The sequence below is a fragment of the Fringilla coelebs genome (assembly GCF_963513975.1).
Source record: "Fringilla coelebs genome assembly, chromosome: 1".
Taxonomy (NCBI): Eukaryota; Metazoa; Chordata; class Aves; order Passeriformes; family Fringillidae; genus Fringilla; species Fringilla coelebs.
Window position 1 is genome coordinate 95,354,824 of NC_140028.1, and position 22,710 is coordinate 95,377,533.

The 22,710-nt window shown below is 41.5% G+C and overlaps 1 protein-coding gene across 1 annotated transcript in view; it reads right to left on the reverse strand.

Moving 5' to 3' along the window:
• The window catches only part of TGFBR1 (transforming growth factor beta receptor 1), a 34,359-nt gene extending 26,872 nt beyond the window's left edge, over positions 1–7,487 (reverse strand). Inside the window, exons 1-2 of the mRNA XM_084201070.1 lie at positions 7,291–7,487; positions 21–272 (exon numbers count right to left, since the gene is read on the reverse strand). Coding sequence (XP_084057196.1) covers positions 21–272; positions 7,291–7,378 — 340 coding nt within the window. The 5' untranslated portion in view covers positions 7,379–7,487. The remainder of the gene's footprint in view (positions 1–20; positions 273–7,290) is intronic.
• Positions 7,488–22,710: the final 15,223 nt, after the last annotated feature.

The following is a 22,710-nucleotide window of genomic DNA, read 5'->3' on the forward strand; positions in this document are numbered from 1 at the left end:
AAAAATCCCAACCCCCTTACCTGGTGTTGGAATTGGAAGTTCTACTTTATTGCAGAGAGGTGTGTTACAGCAATGAGACACAGTATGGACTCCATCTCTGGTGGAGGGGGAGCAAACAAATGGCCTGTCTCGGGGAATCAGATCAATTTCTGCTATACACATACTGTTGCGCATTATTTTGTCTGCAGTTCGTGTTACTGAGGCAAAACATACTCCATCTGTCATACACGTAAAGTTGTCTTTTGTACATAGCTGGCAGTAACACTCCAATTCTGTATTGAGAAAAAAATTAATGTTAGTATTGGTACATGTTCTGAGCTGAGAAGAAATTTGAATGACTAAAGAAATAAAAATTCAGAATGCTAGGAGGCTGTTTTGGTTACATAAATGCAGAACAGCAACACTAAAAAAACAATGCTACAAGGCCTTTTAGTGAGACAATAAAATTAGGAGATGAGGAGAAGAAAGTAAAATTTAGATCTGAAGTCATCTCTCTTTATACAGTAAGGTATTAAAAGACAAAGGCTAAAATCCTAGCTGCTTCTGCAGGTAAAGAAGCACCACTACAGTTCCTCCTACTAAAGTTCTAGACTTTCAAAACAACACTGCATGCAAGTCTGCTATTTTCAAACCAAATACAAATAATGCCAGTTTTTTCAACAATAACCACAGGTACAGCTTGAGTAAGTGACAAATCAGATGCTGCTGGTTACCCAAGATTGGTGTGTTATGCATTACTTGATGGTTTCCATTCTGTGCCAAAAGGGCAAACATCAGCTTAATTCTCATTAAAAACCAAACCCTGCACGATTCTTTCACAGAAGCAGAATGTGGTTTAGACTTGTAATTTATGAAGCCACAGGAAAACACTCTCTACATTACTCAAGGTGATGATTTACTAAAGCTATCCAATTGCACTAGTAAAGGAGAGGGCATGGGGAAGGAAGCAGGAATGACAGGCTAATCACCCTATGATGATCAAGTTTCATTCTTCACATTGCAGAAGTTCTTGGAGAAGGAAGACTACTACTTCTAATTTCTTTCCGCACTCCTTCCTGCATTTACAGCACCAAAGCCATGCAGAAAATAGTGCAGGAGCAACAATGAAAGTATCAATACATCTTGCATCCACCTGTTCAACCGTGAAGAGCAAAAGCTGGCCTAGAACTTGTGTACATGCACACAGAAACATTAAAATACAGAACTTAGGCAGATTAAAAATTTTCAACATTTATGATCAAAAACCAAAAAGTGTCCTGAGCCATAAAAATAGTCTCTTTCAAGGCTACATACAAGAACTCACACCAGAAGGATGAGGATTAACAGGTGGCAATCAAAGGTTCTTCCAAATCTGAAATCTGGCATTTCACCTACATTCAAGATTTTAATATAACCACATGGATTGCCTTAGATTTTACAGCCCTCGCTAAAACTGGTTATCATGGATTTAAATAAATGGCAATCTGATCTCAAATACATATGTATGTAATCTCAAAGTTTGAATCCTGAAAAACATTCTATTAAAACACCCCCTTCCCCCAAGATTTTGAATCAAACCATACCACTGCCAATCATTTCCTACTGTTACTGAAGAGATTTGATCAAATTCTTAGGACCCACTATAGAAAGGTAACCCTGTTTCAGAGAGATTCACCAGCACACAGACCAGTCAGAAAAATGGAAGAAGAAAACCCTACAAATGGGATTAGATTTTTTTATTACTATGAAGATTATTGAAAAAAATAATTAGAAGGCAGATGAAACCAGAACTGGCATTCAGGAAGGTAAAGCTCAACAGCATCACTTTTTGCACATCTTTTCCTGCCTCATCAGGGAAGTAAGGAAAGTCTTATTATTCAGAGCTTAACTACAAGAAAATTTATTTTCATGTTGCTGGCCCTTTGAAAAATAGTTGTTCAGGCATAAATTACCAATCTATTCAAACCATTAAAAATTTCCTAAAATATTTACACACACTATTTCTTTCAACTTTTAAAGTGAGCACACCTTTATTTCACTTGCTTAATCTGTGACTTTTTTCTATTTAAACAGTAATTGTCACTCATCGTAACAGCACATGCATCTGAATGCCTACAGCAAGAGACAGATACTCAGTGAGATATATTTACATCAAGTCACTGTGCAGAGGCCAAGTTACTTGAAGTGAAAAATTACATTTGGATTGCCCTTGTTACACTTATTCATCTTCCTCGTTTTGTGAAGCTGTAGAGACACACTGTTCCAACCATGACTAAATGAAGCATTTTGTACCCTATCTTCCTCATTCACTTTGTTACCATCTCTCTTTTGCTATAGAATTCCCACGTAGTGCAATTTGATAAAATTCACACTTTTGTTCTGGTTTGATGCCACTATCTTCTCGTCTCCTGACAAGACACAATTCATTGTCACACACATCGAAATGATTTCCTGGGCATAAATAAATCACCTCTCCCTTCTGAAGCTACTCTACTCTCCCCCTCCCATAAGAGGGGAAAACAATGCCTTATCAGCTGCATAGCAAAGCTTCTAGGGATACAGGTTTTTGCTGCTCTCTAGTGGACACATTCTGAAAAAAAACCCCAAACAAAACAACTCGTTAAAAATGCTTCAGCCTCCTTCCTACTCTGGCCACTTAACAGTTCTTCATGACTTCAACTGGAGCAAGTAACAGTAGAATTCCCACGTTTTAGTGAAAGGAAGACTAATTCAGCATCTTCAGCAACAATCCATACCAGGAGGCAAAAATAAGCAATTGGAATATCCTTGCTCATGTCTCATTCTCCAGTTATCTGCGTGTAAAGAACATAAACTACAACTACACAAACATCATAGATGAGATTTAACATCAGCATGAGGTGCCAATGACCAACTATAATTAAATCACTTAATTCCTATGAGGAAGTGTTTTCACTTATAACTGATATAAAAGAAAAAAAAAATCCCATACTGTTGTCCTCTTGAAGATAGAATTTTTTGCTTTTCGTCCAAGCAGTCTCTGTTATTCTCAAAGTAATGTTACAGTAATTTTAAAAACTCAGAAACCAGTCAGATCTCCATGCTCACTTTAATGAATACATACATTTCTAGTACGGAATGATAACAGAAAGGGATGAGAAACTGACAACTCTGATATAAGCTGATCTTCCAGAGCCAGTAATCTTTCAGGTAAAACATATTTCCATGCATTTGGTAAACACCAAATTCTTTCTACTACCACAAAAAGCACTTTCAAAACTACTGAAGAATAGTAAAAAAGTTTTCAATCAAGTCTGTCCTTGGCAGAGAACTATTTTTTTTTTTTTTTAATTATTATAACAGTTTTTGGATGGAACTACTAGCATGAAACTCCACTACCAACTAGTGAAAGTTCATGTTTGTTTAAATGATACAAGGTTGGGGAAATGACAGTACAAACAACTAAACAAATGCACTGAAAGTCATACAATCAGGGACATACCCAAGAGCAGAAATTGGGTCAACATAGCAATGTAGTGCCTTGTGCATTGCAGTTTGTCACTGCACCATTACCACTCCACATAGTAATTTCTGCTTTTTGAGACTGACTACCCTAAAAGAAAGAGTGAGACAATGCTGTTGTGAAAGTGGGGGGTGTGCATTATGACATTATCATGTCATACAATTTATCAACAGCATATTTCTCATATCTCATACCACAAGATTAACATCTTATGTTGAATACCACTACTTGTGTAGTTGCTCAGACTCTGAGTTTGACAGTTTTGCCTTTCCTTTACCAAGTCTCTCTTGTATGAATGTTGCAGTCTGGAAAGCCCCCAGTGAGAGTAAAGCAAGCTGGCTGCATAAATGAAACCCTGAAATTATTCAGCTTGACAAGACTTAAAATCAGCTGGCTCCCAGGAGCTCAGATATTAATACTATATACAAAATGTGAACAGAGAATTAAGTGCACTCTAACCACTTAACTTTTACAAATCTGTATCAAAACCAGACTGTTACCTATTGAAACAGTTATTTTTTTTTTGTATCTGCTGTCTTTATGAAGAAAGAAAATTGCAGAAAGACTTTTTAGTCACAAAACACTATGAATCACTATGTAACACTTGTTTACGTCCTGAATCACTACTTCAACCAGACAGTTCAGCACAGAACAGCACCTTCAGCCAAAGAATTTTTAGTTGGAAATTGTAAGTTGAAACATCATCTTCCAAAGGATGCTAACAAGGAGCAGTACAGAAGTTAAAACTTATGAGGTGCTCTAAAAACCCTCAAACTCACATCTTATTGCAAACAATTAACAATTTCATATTGTTAATACTGAAATAATATATATATTTGCTTTACAAATTTAATAAAGACAAATAGTTGCAGCACCTAAAAGCAATGTTATGCTGAAAAAGACACTTCTCTTGTAATATTATGTTCCTATATGGAAAATATAAACTTTAAAGCAAAAATTTCACCAGAAAGTAGAACTTCATCAGAGAAGAGCACTTATGGAACTTCTGTTCCATAAGATGCAGAAGTTCAAGGGATAAAGGAGAAAGGCTGTGATGTGCAAGAGACAAAACCAGATTTTTAGGGATATGAGCAAGAAGGCTGTAATGCTCACTGGTAGTTCTTTCCCTGTCCAATAAAACTTGCCAAAGGAAAAAATGTGTAATACATAACAGTGCAAATGTCAGCTTCTGAGTCTGTAATTCAGACAATCCCATCAAACAATACACCTGACTCATCTGTGAGCTCTCTTAGCTCAAGATAATAAAATAAAATATCTTATGTCTTAATATAGCCTACGTCCTAAAATATCTGGGATATAGGTACAATTTTTAAAACCACAATAATTTATGACCTTCACTAACACATTCTTCTCACAAAGGCACTGATTAAGTTTCACTGTTGTAAAGTAACAGCACTGGGTATCAAGTTTTCAGGAAAACTTTCACATAGATTTCACCCGTGTTTGTTAAGCAAAACTTCCTTCCAGCAAACAGCAGGTCTTGTCAAAGAGATACACTCAAGAAAACAGACAAACTACTATTAAGTACGCACAACTTGTAAGTAACGATAAAACCTTGTGTAAAACCCCAACTTCAAAAAAGTGATATTATACTCCCTGCAATGTAAGTGCTAAGCGGCACTTTTAGTTTTCTTATGCTATCCAAAACACTACCCAGAGATAGTTTCATGCCTCTTAGAGCATGATACAGTAACAATTTGTTTCTTCCTTGGTAGAAGAATACACTTAAAAAAAAAAAACAACCACCAAACTAATTGAAGAAAGCTAAAATTAAAGGCCCAGATAATAATTTTACAAGCATTATGAAAACAGAAAGATCTTTACTTGTACTTTTAAATTTATTCCACCATATCAATCAGATTGCTATCTTTATTTGCAGTTAGAAGCAATTGTCTGAACACAAGAGTTTCCAAGCGGTGACTTCCCAGAAGTTCAGAAGACTAAAAACTATGGCCTACACAGTGAAAACCAGAAAGCTTGTTTTCAGACTCTGTCTTAAAAATTAAGGCTGCTGTACTGTTCAGCTAGCTGCTGGGATTCATTACATGCCTGACCTCCGTATAAACCATATCGCAAGACGACTCATCCACACAGCAATATCAGCACATTGCACAACAGCCCCAGCAGAAGCAATCAGAAAATGCCCAACTTCTGTCAACCCACAATAAGAAGTACCAGTAGCCAAATCATACCTTGAATTACTTTATCAACTTAGACCACAAAGTTCAGGCAAATTAACTGCCTTACCCATACCAGGGCCTCTGGATGAGTTATGGATTTCTGGATTTCTCCTGATTCCATTAAACATAGAGGATTTCTCTTTTTTTAAACAAAAGGTAGTACGCCACCACTTCCACCCATAAGGTTTTGTATGGAAGTCTGTTGCCTTGTTTTCACACAAAGCTTTTAGACCTTAATTTCATGCCTCAGATTAAGGGAAAGCTGTTGATTGATGGGAGGCATTAAAAGGGAAAAAGTTCAAAGCTCAAATTGAGCTAAAATTTCCTTCAACATCTAAATTGAATGTGTTACGTAAGAAAGCTTTAAATTATTAAAGCCTGTCGCACCTTTTCAAGAATACAAGAACAACCCATGGGTAACTTAAGCTTATTTCACTGTTTCCACATCAGAGATCTTGCATCGCTTTCAGTAAGAATATGGGTGATTAACAACATGTTAGCATAGCAAGTGATGCTTTAAGTAACTTTTTTTTCCATTTTAGATTGAATTATGTACAGCATGGTATAGATGCAGACTGAGGGATGTCTCAAAGCTGTAACTGAAAAAGTTGTGCTTCTCCACTTCCTCTTTAAAACCCAAAGCAAGATACAATCCATTAGGCCATATGTCCCAAACTGGTAACCGCAGAACAACTTGCACATTTAAAAAAACCAAAACAAAAAAAGGAAACTACCCAAATATTCCATTTATGAAGGCTGTTAAGCACTCCAATGCAACAGCACGGCTCTGATATCAAAGCTCTCCCACAAAAAAGAAAACACAGGTACAGGAGACTGGAGGAACACAACCGTTCCGCTGTGCAACATTCACCCAAAGATTTAATTTCCACACGGCTCGATCCTCGCCGAGAATACAGGCTAGGGCGTGCTGGACCAAAAGTTCACCTGTCCCCCCACCACCGCGACAGCGGCACACGGTGTTGCGGCGTGCAGCACAGCGGGGGCAGCCCCTTGTCACCTCCGCGACGTGGGACATTCAACACGTCTCTGCCCGGCCGCTCTTCCCGGGCACTGCTACGAGCGCCCTGCGGCGGCCCGGGGGCTGCCACTGCTGGCGCACCTCGCCCGGGAGCCGGGGGGCTCTCAGGGGCTGGTGGACAGACAGACAGACAGACGGGGCAGCTCCGCCAGCTCCAGGTACCTAAGTCGCCTTCGCGGGCCAAGGCCACACGCACCCACCCGGGCAGACATGGGGATAGAAAGTTACCCAGGGCAGACACCGCCCGAAGCGTTGCTCAGCGGGGGCGAGGAAGTAGCGGCGGGGGCTGAGGGGAGCCCTCCCCGCTGCTCCTCCCGCGGAGCCGCCGCCGCTCTCGGCCAACAAAGGGCCGAGCGGTCCCCGCCGGGCTCGGACACCGGGGGTGGGGGGGAGGTGACTCCGCCCCAGCCGGCCCCTCCGCCATGTTGTTGAAAGGAACCGGCGGGGACCCGTCGCCCCCCGCCGCTGTCCTTACGCACCCCCACACCCCACCCCGGGCGCCACCGCCGCGACCGCTGCCTGCCTGCCTGCCTGCCTCCCTCCGCTCCCGCGCACCCCCGCGCACTCACCGCCCGCGGCAGGGCAGAGCAGCGCGGCCACGGCCAGGCACAGCACGGCCCAGGGACGCCGCCGCGGCCGCCGAGCGGCCGCCGCCATGTCCCGGCCTCGACTCCCCGGAGCCGGGATCCGCCTCGCGCCGCGCGCCTGCTCCGCCCGCCCAGGGACCGGCGCGGCGCTCGCGCTACGTGCGCCCTCCCGGCCCGCTCCGGCCGCGAATGCCGCCGACACGGCGGCGGCGGCGCCGCCTGATTGGTCGCCGCGCCCCGGCCCCGCCCCCCGGCGGCCGCGGGCAGCCCCGACAACAACGGGCGGCGGGAGTGGGGCGCGACCCGCGCGGCCGCGGGGCGGGGCGGTGGCGCCCCCTCCCGGCAGGGCAGGGCCGGGCCGGGCCGGGGGTGTCCCGGGGGGAGAGCGGCCGCTCCGCTCCCTCGGCGCGGACCCCGAAGAGACTCGGGTGGCCGGCTTGGAGCTGCCCTGTCTCTGGGCGTTCCGAGAGCGCCCGGACGAGCGGCTGAAGCGCTGCCCGCAGCGGGGAGGGACCCACGGGCAGCACTGCCTTGCGGAGCCCCGGGGACACCGGGCCCGCTGGAGGGCAGGTGCGGGAGCCTGTGGGCAGCCCTCGCGTTGCCTCCGGAGAGGAGGAAAGGAGCGATAGCGGAGGAATTGATCCTCTCGGGAGGCGCTGCGGGAGGGCAGCACAGGGGCAGCGGCAGCTCCCGGCGGCACGGGACAGCCCGGCCCTCCCGCGGCCAGTCCTGCGGCCGCTCCGCCATCCCGGAGCCGGAGCCACAGCGCTGAGCCCACAGCCTGTGTCCCCGTGCGAGGGAAGAGCGGGCCGGACGGCAGGTGTAGCTGCCAGCTTATTGGAGTCTGCAGGTAACTTCAGGAATTAACTGGGAATTGGAAGCAAACTCGCGCAGTCCAAATACCCGTCTGAGGTACACCTTAAATCTTTAAACGTGGAGCAACCAGGGTGTACCTCGTGAAGAAAATGGCAGTGATTGAGGTTGTGACTTGTATCCACAGCTTTATTAGCATTGCACGGGTGGCAGAGCAGGAGGAGAGGCTCTCCTCTTCCCTCTTGGGATCAGGTAACCACTCTCCCAGCAGCTACCTTTTGCTCTGGGAATCCACTCGCTGCACCACCTCCAATATCTGACTGTGGTGTCCAGATCCTGAATCAGTTCAGAGTGTCTCAGCATAGGCTTTTATACTCCCTTTGTTGCTTGTTTTGCATGCAGTGTGACTCTCCCATCATGTCACGAAGATCAGAGGTGTTTTTCACATTACTTGCAGTCGCTCTTTGCAAGCCCCGTGCACTGTCTGTGCCAGACGGTGCCTTCCCAGCTCACAGTGCTCAGGACAGCACTCTCCCCACCCTCCAGAACCACATTCACTGCCATGGCACTCGGGTCTCCTGCCTCCCTTTTACTAGCAGCTGTTCAGTCAACTCTGCTTTTATAAGAAGTCTTGTTTCTCCTACAGTACAATTCACCTGGATAAGAATCTTGATAATGTCATAGTTCAAAGTGAGGTAAATATTTATTAATTCATTCTCTTCCCCTTTCACTCTGAAAAATGATCAGTGTCATACATAAACACATCCTAGTTATATTTTCTCTCACAAAATAACATTTTAATGACATGCACTTCATGACAGATGTTGAACCAAATGTCTGGATTTGATATAGATTCATGCTGTAATGAACTACTGAAGCTGACAACACCAGGCAAACATTCCTAGTTATCCATATGTAGAAATACTTTGAGGGCTAATCCTCAAATAAATACATTAGCATCAGAAAGAAACACTGAAGGACTTAGTTAAATTGCTCAAATCCTGAGACACCTTTCAAATTCATATAGAGCATTGAAACTATAAATTAAGGAAGTTATATGCTCAGGGGAAAAAAATTCCACTATTCATTTCCCCATTGCAGATCTCCTGGGTTTAAGGATGTGTCACAGACTATATTTCTGAAGGAAGACAGGGAGCAGTAAGCAGAGCATGGTGAAGGATTTTTTTCAGGGCTCCAAGTTCAGTCCTATGGGGAACTTTTGAATTAACATCCCGAGTGGCATTTGGCTGACAGACACAGAAAAATTAAAATAAATCAATAACTTGCAGGTAGCAACTCACTAGCTAAGGTGGATTCAGGTCACCTCCAATAGTGCCACTACAAAGGAAATATTTTTTGCCAGGCCTCACTCTTCTTTTGTATCACTCATGAGGTAAAGACAACTACAGAAGAAATATCTAAAATTATGTCATCCCCTGTCCTGATCCCCTGATCTCTCTGATCTTATGTAAGTTAGATTTAAAAGCCAAAGTAAACGTGGGCCAGAAGCAAAGCTACCAAAATGGGTTCTGCATGTCCAGAACCTCCCCATTTCTTGCTATGCTTCCACGTCTCCAGATTCTTAGGACTGCTAAGTCCTAAAACTTCTCTGGTCTTGATTAAGGCGGGGTCTAAGAACTTTTGATTATGGTACAGACTTTTGATATTCAATGGGCTCTGGTAGACATCTGGGTCTTGTTCTTGTTGGCACCTTCCCCTATTAGCTCCCCTTTATCACTGTAAGATTCATCCTGGTGTTTTTCCATCATCTTTCTTCCACTGTTACTTCTGCTGTTAGTTCCCCCAATTCCAACATTCCTGCCCCTTCCTTCTCATGAGCTTCATAACTGCTTTTGGTGCAGCAGGGGGTTTGCTCATCTGGGCAGTGCCTGGCATCTTTAGGAGGGCTGTAGGAGAGGTTGGATTCTCTGGTTGAGATGCAAAGTAATTCATGTTACATGTCCTGTTTGGTAACAACAGAATCTGCCTTTTTTTTTTTGCTATGCAAAATGGATCAGTTAAATAAAAATTGCAAAATAAAAGTTATGGCCTGAAAAGCTTTAAATCATTATTTCTGCAAACAAATTGAATGCCAATCCAAAGAAAGTGAGGAGATCTTGATGCTTGCATCTGATTATTTTCATCTTCTAAACATGCTAGTTAGTCAAGTGAGGCTAAGTCAGACAATGACACAGTCAGTAAAACAGTTTCCAAGATATGCCTTTCTGTAAAGTGACATTTTGTTTAAGGAGAAAATAACTGTTCTGTGATCCCAGATTCTTCAAAATTGCAATAATTGCTTGGCCTTTTTCTGCCAAAATAGCATGAAAAAACAATTTCACAGTACAAATTTGCCAAGTTCAATAGAAAACAATGCATGTATGGTTATGACATTTTAACTGGATGAATTAAATACAATTATTCAGTATTTCCTATAAAGGAACCCTTAAAAGCACTTCTTATGAACTGCAATCCTCAGTGCTTACTGAGGATGGAAATAATGTCATCAGTGGACATAAATTTAAAGAACAGGCAACCCCCTCTTTTTCCTAGCCTCATTTTTTAAATAAATTAATGAATTTATGACATAATTATATTCCAATTATAGAAATATGCAACAAAAGTAATATTTTTTTAAATGCAAGGTAGAGCACAAAGCAAGATGACACAGAAAACCCAAACTATCTGGATTTATGAGATTTGTTTAAATCATCAAATTGGCAGGACAGATTTGAAAAATCCTTGATTTTTACATTGAGTAAATCAGGTTATTGCACAGGGAATATCTGCAATTTAAACACTGATTAATTTCTTTCTTCTGTACTAGAATGTGACAGTCATACCCATGTGCAGCACCCACAGGGATAGAGAATGAAATAATTATTCTTTACCTAGTGTTACTTTTATTTTCTGCAAAAATTAATGCCAGTGTATGAACACTACTTATGCTTTTCTCTTCTCTTCTGGAAGATGGAAAACAAAAGAATTGCAACTGCATGAAAGTTTCAGATAGAACTCTGTACTACTGGAACTCTGTGCTCCACAAAGTAAGAAACTATGTAGGGCATTGAAATGAAAGACATTTTGGAAAGGGACAAGTGGACAGAGAGACAGTTACACAAACCAATTTGTCCTATAGGTTGGTCTTTGAGACAGATCAAGGATATGAATATTCTTGTATTATAAGCTGATTTAGTTCCACAAATGGACACCAATAATTTTTTTTTCCTTAGGTTTTAAATTAAAAATATATGGAAGTGTGATAGGAAATAGTATTAATGGTGATGACTAAAAGTTTTATTTGTCTTTTGGTGTAAGAGGTACTGTATCAGGGCAATAAAGAATCATTCACAGTGTATGCACAATTCGTGCTAAAGCAATAAAAATTAAATCACCTTTATTTTTATTGCTTTAGCACTAAATTCAATTTTTACAGTTTTCTATCCATGGTAAGTAGCTAAATGTTATGTTTGTTTGGAAGAACTGGACATGAGTCCATCAGTGCATCATGATACTTACAAATTACTTTCACCAAGGAACTCAGCAAGAGGAAAAGTACTGAATGTGTAACGTTTACCAAAATAGAATAAGTTATTGAGAAAACCCCAACCTAGTCCTTGATTTTTGCCCTCCCCACCTAGCCCTTGATTTTTCCAAACTGTTTTACTCAAACTGGGACAGAAAATACCAAAGTGCTTATTAGTGTGCAGTTTCTGTATGTACACAAACCAGAAAGTTTCACAAAGGCCTGTGATCTTTCTAAATCAGATAACATGTAAAAGGAATCACTTTTTTGAAGTCATTGCTTTATAAAACATTCAGAATTACTCATTTTATAACCCTTATAAACATTGCCTGATTTGACTCATCAGTGTTTCCAGAACTAAATACTGTGAGATCTTAGTTATTGAACACCCAGTTAATCATCTCCTTTAACTGTTGGCCAGTTACAGCTTAAGATGTATGAAGCCCTTTTTGCTTTTAATTCACTGTGGAACACTTTGTATCCCAGAGTTATGAGCTGGGCAGCCAGGCATTGCACCACATGGGGAAGCAGATGCTCGATCCCTGCAGCTAACACCCACCTTGCTTCACAGATAACGGATTTGTGGACATCACATAGCGTCCTAAGTTCTTTAAGCAGATCTCGGTGACAACAATTAAACCACTTAAACTCGGTGTTTCATTCCAGCTTGTAGAGTCCATCAGCTGCTGAGCTGGTTTATTACATGTGTCCTGGTGCAGGTTCACTTGAAATCAGGCACGATCTATTCAAAGAGAGTGGTGTTGCCTGTACCTCTCCTTACAGAGAGGTCTGATTTATGCTGGAAGTAGGGAAGAAGTGTATAGCCCAAGTATTATAGAATAGGGAAGAAGTGTATAGCCCAAGTATTATAGAAGTAGGGAAGAAGTGTATAGCCCAAGTATTATAGAAATAGGGAAGAAGTGTATAGCCCAAGTCTTATAGAAGTAGGGAAGAAGCGTACAGCCCAAGACATGCTGCTAAACGCAGCAGTGACTAGGGAGACTGGTAGCTTAGGGAGTGGTTGCCAGAAGCAAAAAGGCTGACATCAGCCATGTCTGGAAATTACTTTAGACTGTTTGTAACTATCTGTGTGAAGGCCTTCCATTGCTGAAGTAACTCTGTAACTCTGCTAACTCTGAAATGACAGGGGCCTCTCACCTCCAACTGCAGCAAAGGATACATGTGTTACAGGAGCTTGCCTCTAATTATGAAAGGGTATTTCTTTTCCCGGGGAGGCACAGCTTTTGCCTGCTTGGATATTACCCATTCCAATTTGGTGGTGCAAGTGATAATGCATATCATTCTGCTTATCAAGGAAAGTAATTTTCCTCCAGAGACTGGACTCAGTTTTGCCTAGAGTGGGGAAGGAGCACCTTTTGTAACTTACCAAAAGTTAATGGCGTTCTGGCAATGCACAGATCATGAGGTTTTCTTACTGTAATTCTCTGTGTACCCGTTAGCAGGCAGGCATACTGTGGTGTTGACAAGCTTGATTTCTTCTTCCATGGAGGAATAAAGGCTCATTACAGACAAGAAATTTCCTAGAGTAGGAAGTAGGAATTGTGGTGACAAGCTGCTAAGACCTCAAAATTAATTTTGGGGACCTAGATCACAACTTAGATTAAATATCAGTTATCCTGAAAAAAAAATTTCAAAAAATCAAGTTTTAAAATAAAACTTTCACTTTGTTGTTCAAACAACATTTTGTTCGATAGAGTATAAACTCAGAATAAAAATAAAATAAAAAAGAAAGAGGTGGGAAAATAACATTTAATTAATTAGCTAATTAAAATTAAATAATTAAATATTTTAAAATTAAAATAATTTAATTCCTGACACTGATATATTAACCCTGCAAGCTGAAAATAAGAGAAAAGAGAGGTTCTTTTATCACGTGTTATAGGAACTGCTTGCTTTGCTGCAGCTTTTCTAGACGAGAAACATATTCCCCATCTACTCTTATTCTTCAGTGCATGTGGCTGTAGGCTGCCTGAGGTGATAGCATTAAACTTTCTATCACAGTTCATGTTATACAAGGTTGTTTCAAAATCCTGTTGCTGTAGTCTCTCTAAGCAGTATTTCCTGTAAGTTTTCACTTGTTTATTTGCAATCAATAGCTAGAGTTCACTCGAAAGGTGCTGCGCCTTGAGCAGTCCCAAGAAAATTCTATGCAATTTTTTGGTAATGTGTTCTGAAAACGTGCTTTTTCCTTTAAATCATGTAATGGAATTTGTACATAGTCAGGAATAAAAACTAAAGAAGACAAAAATAGGCTAAAGATTTATTTGAATAAAATAACAAATTATGCAGTGATGAGAAAAATGGTGGAAATAATTTGTAGAACTTAATTCTTTACCAGCTGTCAAGTTTCTAACTATTTTCCAAGAATAGGTAGTTTTGAGATTGTGCAAGTCTTTGGTTATTTTTACATTTCCAAGTGACATTATTAAGAGGGAAGATTTTGACACTGGACCTATATAAAAATAATAATTCATGCAGCTTTCAGGCCTGAATTAGCATGGGAATTCTGCTGAACAACATTTTTCTGGTTGCAAATAACAATCACTTCATTCTGTTTCTAAGAATTCTGTTTCTCTATTACAGTGGTCATTTTCCATCAGCCATATCCCTTGAGTGTAATTGAAAAGGCTGACTTTTACCCAAGAAGTCTTAGTAGTCTGGATACTAGATTGCTGAAGAAACTGTCTCTCTTGAGAACTAAGCATGTTAAATTGAGATCCTAGATAAACTAATATCCTAGAACTTCTACAATAGTAGTGGCAAAAGAACTTTCATCACACCTGCACAACACAACTGCCTGTTGTCAGTGATATTTAAAAGCAACTGCTGCCAGAAAACAAGAGAAATGCATTCCTAATTTAAAGACAGGATAATATTGAGGAGGGAAAAAAAAGAGAGCATTTAAAATGAAGATCAGGAGCATGTCCATCATGGCACTGGATTATTCTGCCAAAAGAATACTGGAAATAATGATAGTAAGTATATATATTTATTTGATCTAAAGAAGAGTAAAAGATGTGAAAGGAAAAGCCCTCTTTGGCAAGGAGATAATTTCAGTTCAACTAATTGGCCAAGATGAATGATTGTATTACAAGACAGAAAATGCAGAGCCCCAGTAATGTTCAAATTTCAGTAGAGCAAAAGACTAGAGTATATCTGTGTATCATTCTGTTGCAGTTTAGTTTTATAGAGGAGGTTACTCCTTCTGTAGCTGTAGTTGAAGCCATGAGAAGTCCAGATTTTCTTGAGAAGCTGAATGCTTTGTCTTTTTCCAGAATACATATTTTCTCAGAACTTTGCAGAAGGTCAAAGGACTGCGTAAATGCTACATTTTAGAGACTGACTGGGATTGTTTTTTAAATACAATTTTAGTTTCCACTTGAATCAACTCTCAGAAATTGCTTGGCCCACAAACACAGCAGCATTAGTTTGTTTTTACAGCCTAGCTGAGAAGAGATGCTTCCTAGCATTTGCAGGATAACTGTTCTCTGAGCCTGAGAGGTTATGGGATTTGGCCCTCCCTTCTGCTGACACTTGCCCATGTCTTAGCCACAGGAACCAAATCAAAGAGCAAAGTCAGAAAGGAACAAGTGTATTTTAGTTCACAGGGTGTTTTTGATAGACTGTGCTCTCTGTGGGGTTCCATGATTTTGAGGGTGCGCATAAGGAAGAATGCAGGATGTGGAGCTCAAAGATGTTTGTGTCTGGTTGAACTGTCTTTAGTCTATTTTAGCCTGGCACTGCCTGTTGATCTACTCCACGCTATCTGTCACCTACTCTAAAACAGACCTATTTATGTGGAGCTTTTCCTCCATGAGTGAATCAGGGACAGAACTGCATTCCTTTGGGCACTGTTGTGTTGCCACAAACATGAGATCATCCTTTCTCTTGGGCCACACCATGCCTTAGTCATGTCTTGATGAGTAATCCTGATTCTCTGGATATTGCTTTCCTGTGAGCAAAATGAGGAAGAAACCCTGTGAAAAGGAAACTGCCATAGACCACTTGAGCCTGTGTATTTGAACATTGCTATCAAAAACTGCAAAGGAATAACTGGGTCTCATCAGGTTCCTGTCCTGTTCTGTACTGTCCTAACCTCATCTTCCAGTTAACTTCTCTGTATGGTTCCAAGTTGGCTTGAAAGGGACAGTCACAGCTATCACTGTACTTTACTGGGACACTGACATTTTTTCCCAGAAGTAGTTGAGTAGGTGGGTTGTTATCCTATGAAGTTATCTTTCCTTATGAAGTAGAACCAACTTTGAAGCAGGCTCTAATTTTGTAAAAACAAGTCACTGCTCTACTTCTTATCTTGACCAGCCTTTGATTAAAATAGGTTTTAATAGTTTAGAAGTAACTTAATTTAGATTAAGCAGCTAAAGTCTTGCCACTGTGGCGTTTTTACAGTTGTGTGCTTAAGTTCTCTGTGCAATGTAGAGAGAGATACTTAAAAATTAACAGGACATTTTAAAGCAAGGCTGCCTAAACTTCAATCTCTCCACATAGTTTATAGACTCTATCTAGAATCAGGGTATTCCTGCAGAAGTATTCCTGGGAGCTGTTACATTTTGACACATTACTCTAGTGGAAAATACAGGTTTAATGCCCAAGTAATTTGTGCTTACAGACTTTATTTGCAAGGCTAAGGATATTTGGAATGCTACTTAGGGTCTTTCCTACTGAAGCTACTTCAACAGCTCTGGATTCCTACTCATGAACTACAGAAAGATTCTTGCTCTTTAATAGCCTGAAGTGTCAATGGCAGCGCAGTTGCCCATGGATGTCTTACCTGTTGTCAAGGAGAAATTAGAGGACCATGAATCTTGGACATGGATACATAAATCCTTTTCATCACTGTGTTTGACATCTATCAGATTCAATTGGGCTGCCCTTCTCAATCACCTCCTCCTAGTTCACTCTCCCTTTTATAGCTCTGACTGTAGCCTGTGTTGTTTACTGCCTTCATATTTCCGTTAATAGAACCTATACAGAGCTGATAATTCTATTTCTCCTTCTAGCTTCTCATTCATAGAGTTCACCACAACTTCAGAACATTATTCCTCCTCCCCAGTCCTTTTGACTTGTCTCACCCTGCTCCCTTCTCACCTTATGTCTTACTGAGTGTACCAGTACAACAGGACACAGCTGTGACTATTTTGATCCCTCCTCTAGATTATCATCAGTTTCCCTGAGCTTTTCTCCTGGTGATGAACAATTGGGTTTTTGTAAGAAAGATAACGTGATTCAGTAGCTTTGATGGAATGAGTAACTTATTACCTGTCATTTTATAGCACTCAGTTGAGAACAGGACTTTGCAAAGGTGTGCCCAAGGCTTGCAGTGTCCTCTGATATACCATCAGTAGCTAGGCTGGGAGAGTTGACTTTCTTTAAAAAAAAAAAGCATGCACATTAGGAGGTGACTGAGTTAGATGCTGCTAACTCATCTTGCTCTCTCCCTCAACCTTTCCTTTGTCAGAACAGAGATCTTCCATCAGGAGATACATTTTGAGAGGCCCAGACACAAATTTATTCTGACTTTGGCGGCAGTCACCTCTATCCATCAGCTGGACACTTTCCTGACCTAACAGAAAAGAATCATGGCACATAATACCGACTTCTGGCCTTCTCAAGATGGAGGCGTAGACATCCGAGCACACTGCTGCACCTTCAGTTTGTTTGCTTGCAATTTGAGAAGACTGAGCTTTGAAGTCAGCTTAGCTGTACTTTGAGCGGGCAGTTGGATTAGATGACCTGCTGAGACCGTTTCCAATCTAAATTATTCTACTATTCTAAGACATATCAAGCTACGGTAAAGTGAGGAGAGAGATAGAGAATAAACATTTAACTATGAATCTCGAGGAATTCTGGTTTTTAATAAGTATTTTTCTAAAGTTTTTAATGTATGTATGTCCATTTCTGATTCAGGTAGATTAATGCATAGCATCAGTTTTGGCTGGATTTTAAGCCTTTGCACACATAGCAGTCCTATATTCGCTCTTTTGAATTTCTGTAAGCTTTATTTGGATGAAAATGGAGATTGAGACGGGAATTCTGCATGATGAAAACCATTTTAAATTCCATTCCCACCCCCCAAAGTTTAAGCTGTGTCAGTGGTAAATGTTTTAATTACTCAGATCTCTGCCATAGCAAATTTTAGTGCGCTCTTTGAAACTCTTGAGGCAATTAGCTTCTTATATTGGTTTTGGCTCCAGATATCTCAGCAGAAGAGGCAAACAATCTCAGGATATGTTTAAAAGACCTTGGCTTATGAGTGTATGATGTCAAAATTGATGTGTCTTCCTGATATAGACTACCTCCAAATCCTGAATGTTTGAGATCAAGAACAGAAAATGTCCAAGAAAAGTTTGTGGTTTAAGAACAGCTTTGCTATAATGATAGAGAAACTTTGCCAAGTAATAGTGTGGGAAAAAGCTGCTGAGAGCAAGTCAGTTTCTTACTCTGTAGGCAGAACTAATGGCAATGAAGTACAGTAGTGAATACTTCTGAAACAACCTGTTCACAGATGTACCCTAGGGACTTCCCAAACCCAGGGACTTGTGGAGGTTCAGAGCCCACTGGGTTATACCTTCTTGGACGGAAACTTCCACTTCAAAATAATGGGATCAACAAATTGGAAATTTCATTGATGAAGCTGATGAACAATTCCCAATTCACTCAGCTGAAAAAAGGAAATGTAATATGACTTTGGGCTTGGTTTTGGTCAACATTACAATAAGAATTTAGTCAACACAGGAGTTCAAACACGCCACTCACCCTACTCTAATATGGTATAGGATCAAGGGATGCAGCCTCACATTTCGAAGTATCAGGGAGGCTTCTTGTAGGCTGGCTGAAAGGGTGTTGGGATGATTCTAGGAAGTCATGTTTTGTGTCTCAGGTGAACCTCAGCACACCTCCAGACTCTGAAAAGTCACTGAGAGGGCGCTGCTGACCCTAGCATGGGAGGCTGTTCAGTAGTGCTAACAGGCAGGCTGTGCACACAAACCTGATGGCTGGGGTAAAGCACATAAACAAATGTCTTGTGTTGCCCTGTTTGTTACTGAAGGCGTCATGGTGGTAGTTATCAGTTGTACGGGATGACTGCATCAGTAGCCTTTAATTCTCAGGTGTTTGAAACATCCCAGCTCTGTGAACAGTCAATCCATGCTTTAATCAAGGTGCTCATCAGTGTTGAAAGAGGTGAGGATAATGGAATGACACAATATATCTATACACAGCTTGAGAACGTTTGTGTAGGACAATGATGGCTTTAGGGGGTGCTCTGATGAACACAGTCTGGACATGGGGTTTACGTGAGTGGAGACTATTTGCAGGAGGAATGTATTTTATTAAATTTGGCAAAAAGACATAAAGAGCCATTGATGTGTGTTCTGTGGGCAATCAGACATGTGTGTCCTGCAGTCCCCCTACAGGCCTGCAGTGGCATGAGGACTCCAGTTACCCCTGAGACCAAGCACAACGCTTAAGCACCAGTGAATACAATTAAATCTTTCTATTCCAAAATAGGGTGGCTCTTTCAGGCTACCTACGAGAGTAGTTCTTGGCACAGGTTCTCCCTGTAAAGCATCCCTAAAGTGTCTGGAAGGGTTACAAATGGCACTGACCACAACTGTGTCAAGGAACAGTTCAACTGTCGGTCAGATGTGATATTTCTGCTAATAGCTCTGCCTTGACTGTGATAATTTTCTAGTACAGTATTAGTCTTGGGGATGAGACTAGCCTCAGTTGAAACCTTGAGGCCTGCAATGTGAAAATATATAGCTGCAGAGCAAAGCTAAATACTGGCAAATCATTTTTTGGTTGTTAAAACCAACCCATCTAACTCAGTGGGGAGATAATATTTCTCCAATAGCAAACACATTCAAAGTGCTTGATACAAAACCTATCTTTCCTGCAAAGGCAATGTCATCATCGTCCTTGCTTAAATTTGGATGTGATCTCAGGTACTTCTTGTAAGGTCCAACAGGGCTGTCACCCCCTTTTCTGCTGAAGCATTGCTAGCATCCCTGAGACAGGCTGAGGGAAGGTTATAAGTCACCTCCAATCAACACCAGGATGTGATGCTGAATTGATTTTGTATGTATGTTGTGGCTTAACCCTGACTGGCACCTCAGTCCCACACAGCTGCTCATTTACCTCCTGCAGGATGGCACAGGGCAGAAAACTGAAAGAGTAAAGATGAGAAACTCACGGGTTGGGTTTGATAGATAAAACAAAAACCACACAACAAGCAAAGAAAAACAAGGAATTAATTCACTGCTTCTCCCATTTTTGGGCATTGTTAAGCCATATCCAGGAGAGCAGGGCTAGAATGGAGTGGTTGAGTGGTGACATGGGATGACAAATGCCATCGCTGCAATTATTCCCCCTTTCTGCTTCTTTCCCCCATTTTATGTGCTGAGCATGATGCTATCTGATATGGGATAGCCCTTTGGTGAGCTGTCCCAGCTGCATCCACTCTCAACTTCTTGTGCACCCCCAGCTGCCTCACTGGTGGGAGGCAGAAAAGCCCTTGGCTCTGTGTAAGCCCTGATCAGCAAGAACGAAAACATCTCTGTGTTAACAGCACTGTTGTCAGCATACAGCCAAAACACAGCCCCATATCAGCTACTGTGAAGAAAATGAACTCTACCCCAGGCAAACTGGCACAATGTAGAAATTCCCACAGCTTGTGCTGTCTGTAATTCCATTACTCTCTTTTGCCCACCCAGGGTGAAGAGATGTTCTGACTTTGTGTTCCCTCTCCCTCCTGCAAAGTCTGCTACTGCTGGAGCTGAGAAATCCACTCTGGGTGCACCTCCAGGTTAGGCTGTGTGTATATAGAGCCATTAATTAGGATCATTAGGAGTAGAACAGGGTGGAGTTATGGTGTTTTGGGTTTTTTTTTAAATATGGATACACTGGAAAGGAATATGATAGGAAAAATTTTAGATCAACTGGTAACAGTGAAATTGCACCAAGGTGCAGAATAGGCTTTTTAAGATGCAGCAAATAGTAGGCCTCTGACAGGTTAAAAAACAGAGGCCAGGTTCAGGTTAAAGTATCAAAGGAGTTAAGTAGATGTTCATCTAGAAGTGTTTCTACCTCTGGGAAGCTATTGTTGATGCATAAAGGAGAGACAGCAGGGAGGAACTGTTAGAATGCAGGCTCAAACTGTGTATCAGATCTGCAAATAAAAGCCATACCCCAATCAGATGTTTTTTCAAGATGCATACATGGCATTAATCCCAGTACTTGAAAACCAAAAAGAAATTGCGATTCTAGCATCTAATTTTTTAAAAATCTAGAAGACAGGTTCTCTTCTTCTGGAGAGTACTGGAGTGAAAACAAGACTTGCAAGTATTAATACAGAAGTAATACCTAAATCTCAATGCCAAAGAAGAGGAACTGTGGAATCTTCCAGACGGGACATACTGCAAGTCACTCTTTCTTCTTTCACTGCACAGCTCAAAAACAAGGCTGGCAGTCTTTGGTTACACCCAAATGAGTTTTGTTAATTGTCAGGCCCTTGAGATGTATGTGCTGCCCTGCAGAAATTCACAGGTTTGCCTTGATTAGAACAGCAATGGGAGGAGAAGCTGCTCCTCTCACTGCTGTTCTTCTGGGCAGAGCAGCACGCTACTGATAGATGGAAACATGACATGGTTTGTGATTGCCCAGAGAAAAGATACCTGAACTGAGAAGGACAAAAGACCTGCTGATTACCTACTGCTAACAAAACCAGTGGGCCAGATCAGGATATTGGGCTATTCACAGTTCAGTACAATTTGGACTGCTACATTGATTTCTTGTGCAGTTACTGTTTTCAATCTTGCTCTAGCACTCTATTGGTGATTACTTTGCCTTATACACAGTTTCTTACCTGAATTAGCTGACGTTCTTCCTCAAGTGCAGCTGACCTTTGTATTGGAACTGTGCTGAAAAAAGTACTCTCCTTTGATAGAGAAAACTAATTTATTCTTAAGTACTGGGCTAATTTTTTTCTCTGTCATGTCCTTGATGAATATTATTTTTACTTTTCAATTATGCTAGGGAATCTAAAGAGCACCACTGGTTTTGACAAAAAGTGTGCGGTGTTGTTGTTTTCCCCAAGGGAAACATCATCTTTCCAACAGGCCTCTCGTGCCATGCCATTCTCTGGTAAAGGGATCTCCCTTGGCATGTGAGCAAGCCTGTGAACTCAGCACCACAGTAGCCCAGGTGGTGCACAGTTCATGCTCTGTATGCAGTTAAATGGTGTGCAATAAATTGCTGCGGCCTGCAGATTAATCTTAGAGGTGGGAAGCAAACACAGAGAGTTTTTTAACAACCTATTGACGGTGCTTAACCATTTCAGTTCCTTGCTAAGCTCTGTTCAGCTTACAGAGATGGGTTAGCTCTGTAGAAGGACTGGCACAAAGGTCTCCGGATGCATTTTGCTGGACCCAACTTAAACTCTAGCTCAGTATCTCCTAAAGCCTGCATGTTTTTATTAGTTTTCTCTCGTCCCCCTTCACAGAGCTCTTCTGTGTGATCCCATGCCCCTGCTACCTCTTGTCACTGCAATTCCAGGCAAAGGGACAGCCAGCTTCCTGAGGGCTGCTTGAGCTCGGGAGAGGAAGAGTGGGGACCGATGTGGATGAGTGGCTGCAAGCAGAGACCCCCACTGGCCTGTAAAGGATTAAAAGTAGATGGCTCCTGCTTGAAGCAGGTAAAAACATTTTATTTTCCCCCCATGATCCTTCTGTGACTCAGAGCAAAACCCTGCTGTACATAAATAACTCTTCCAGCTCTGTGAACTGGAGGAATTTGGCACATGAGTGGCTCAGTATTTTAGGAAAGCTGACTATAAAAGAGTTCAGTGAATTGTTATGCATACATTTTACATGTAATACAAATGGCTTTTGCCTTATTACCAAGTTGTAATAATGGAGTAATTTACATTTTTTGCTTTTCCAGAAAAAAAATGAAGATATCATTCAACTGACCATGGGAAATAAGTTTTTATATCAATTGGAAAAATAAAGCTGCATTTCAAAATA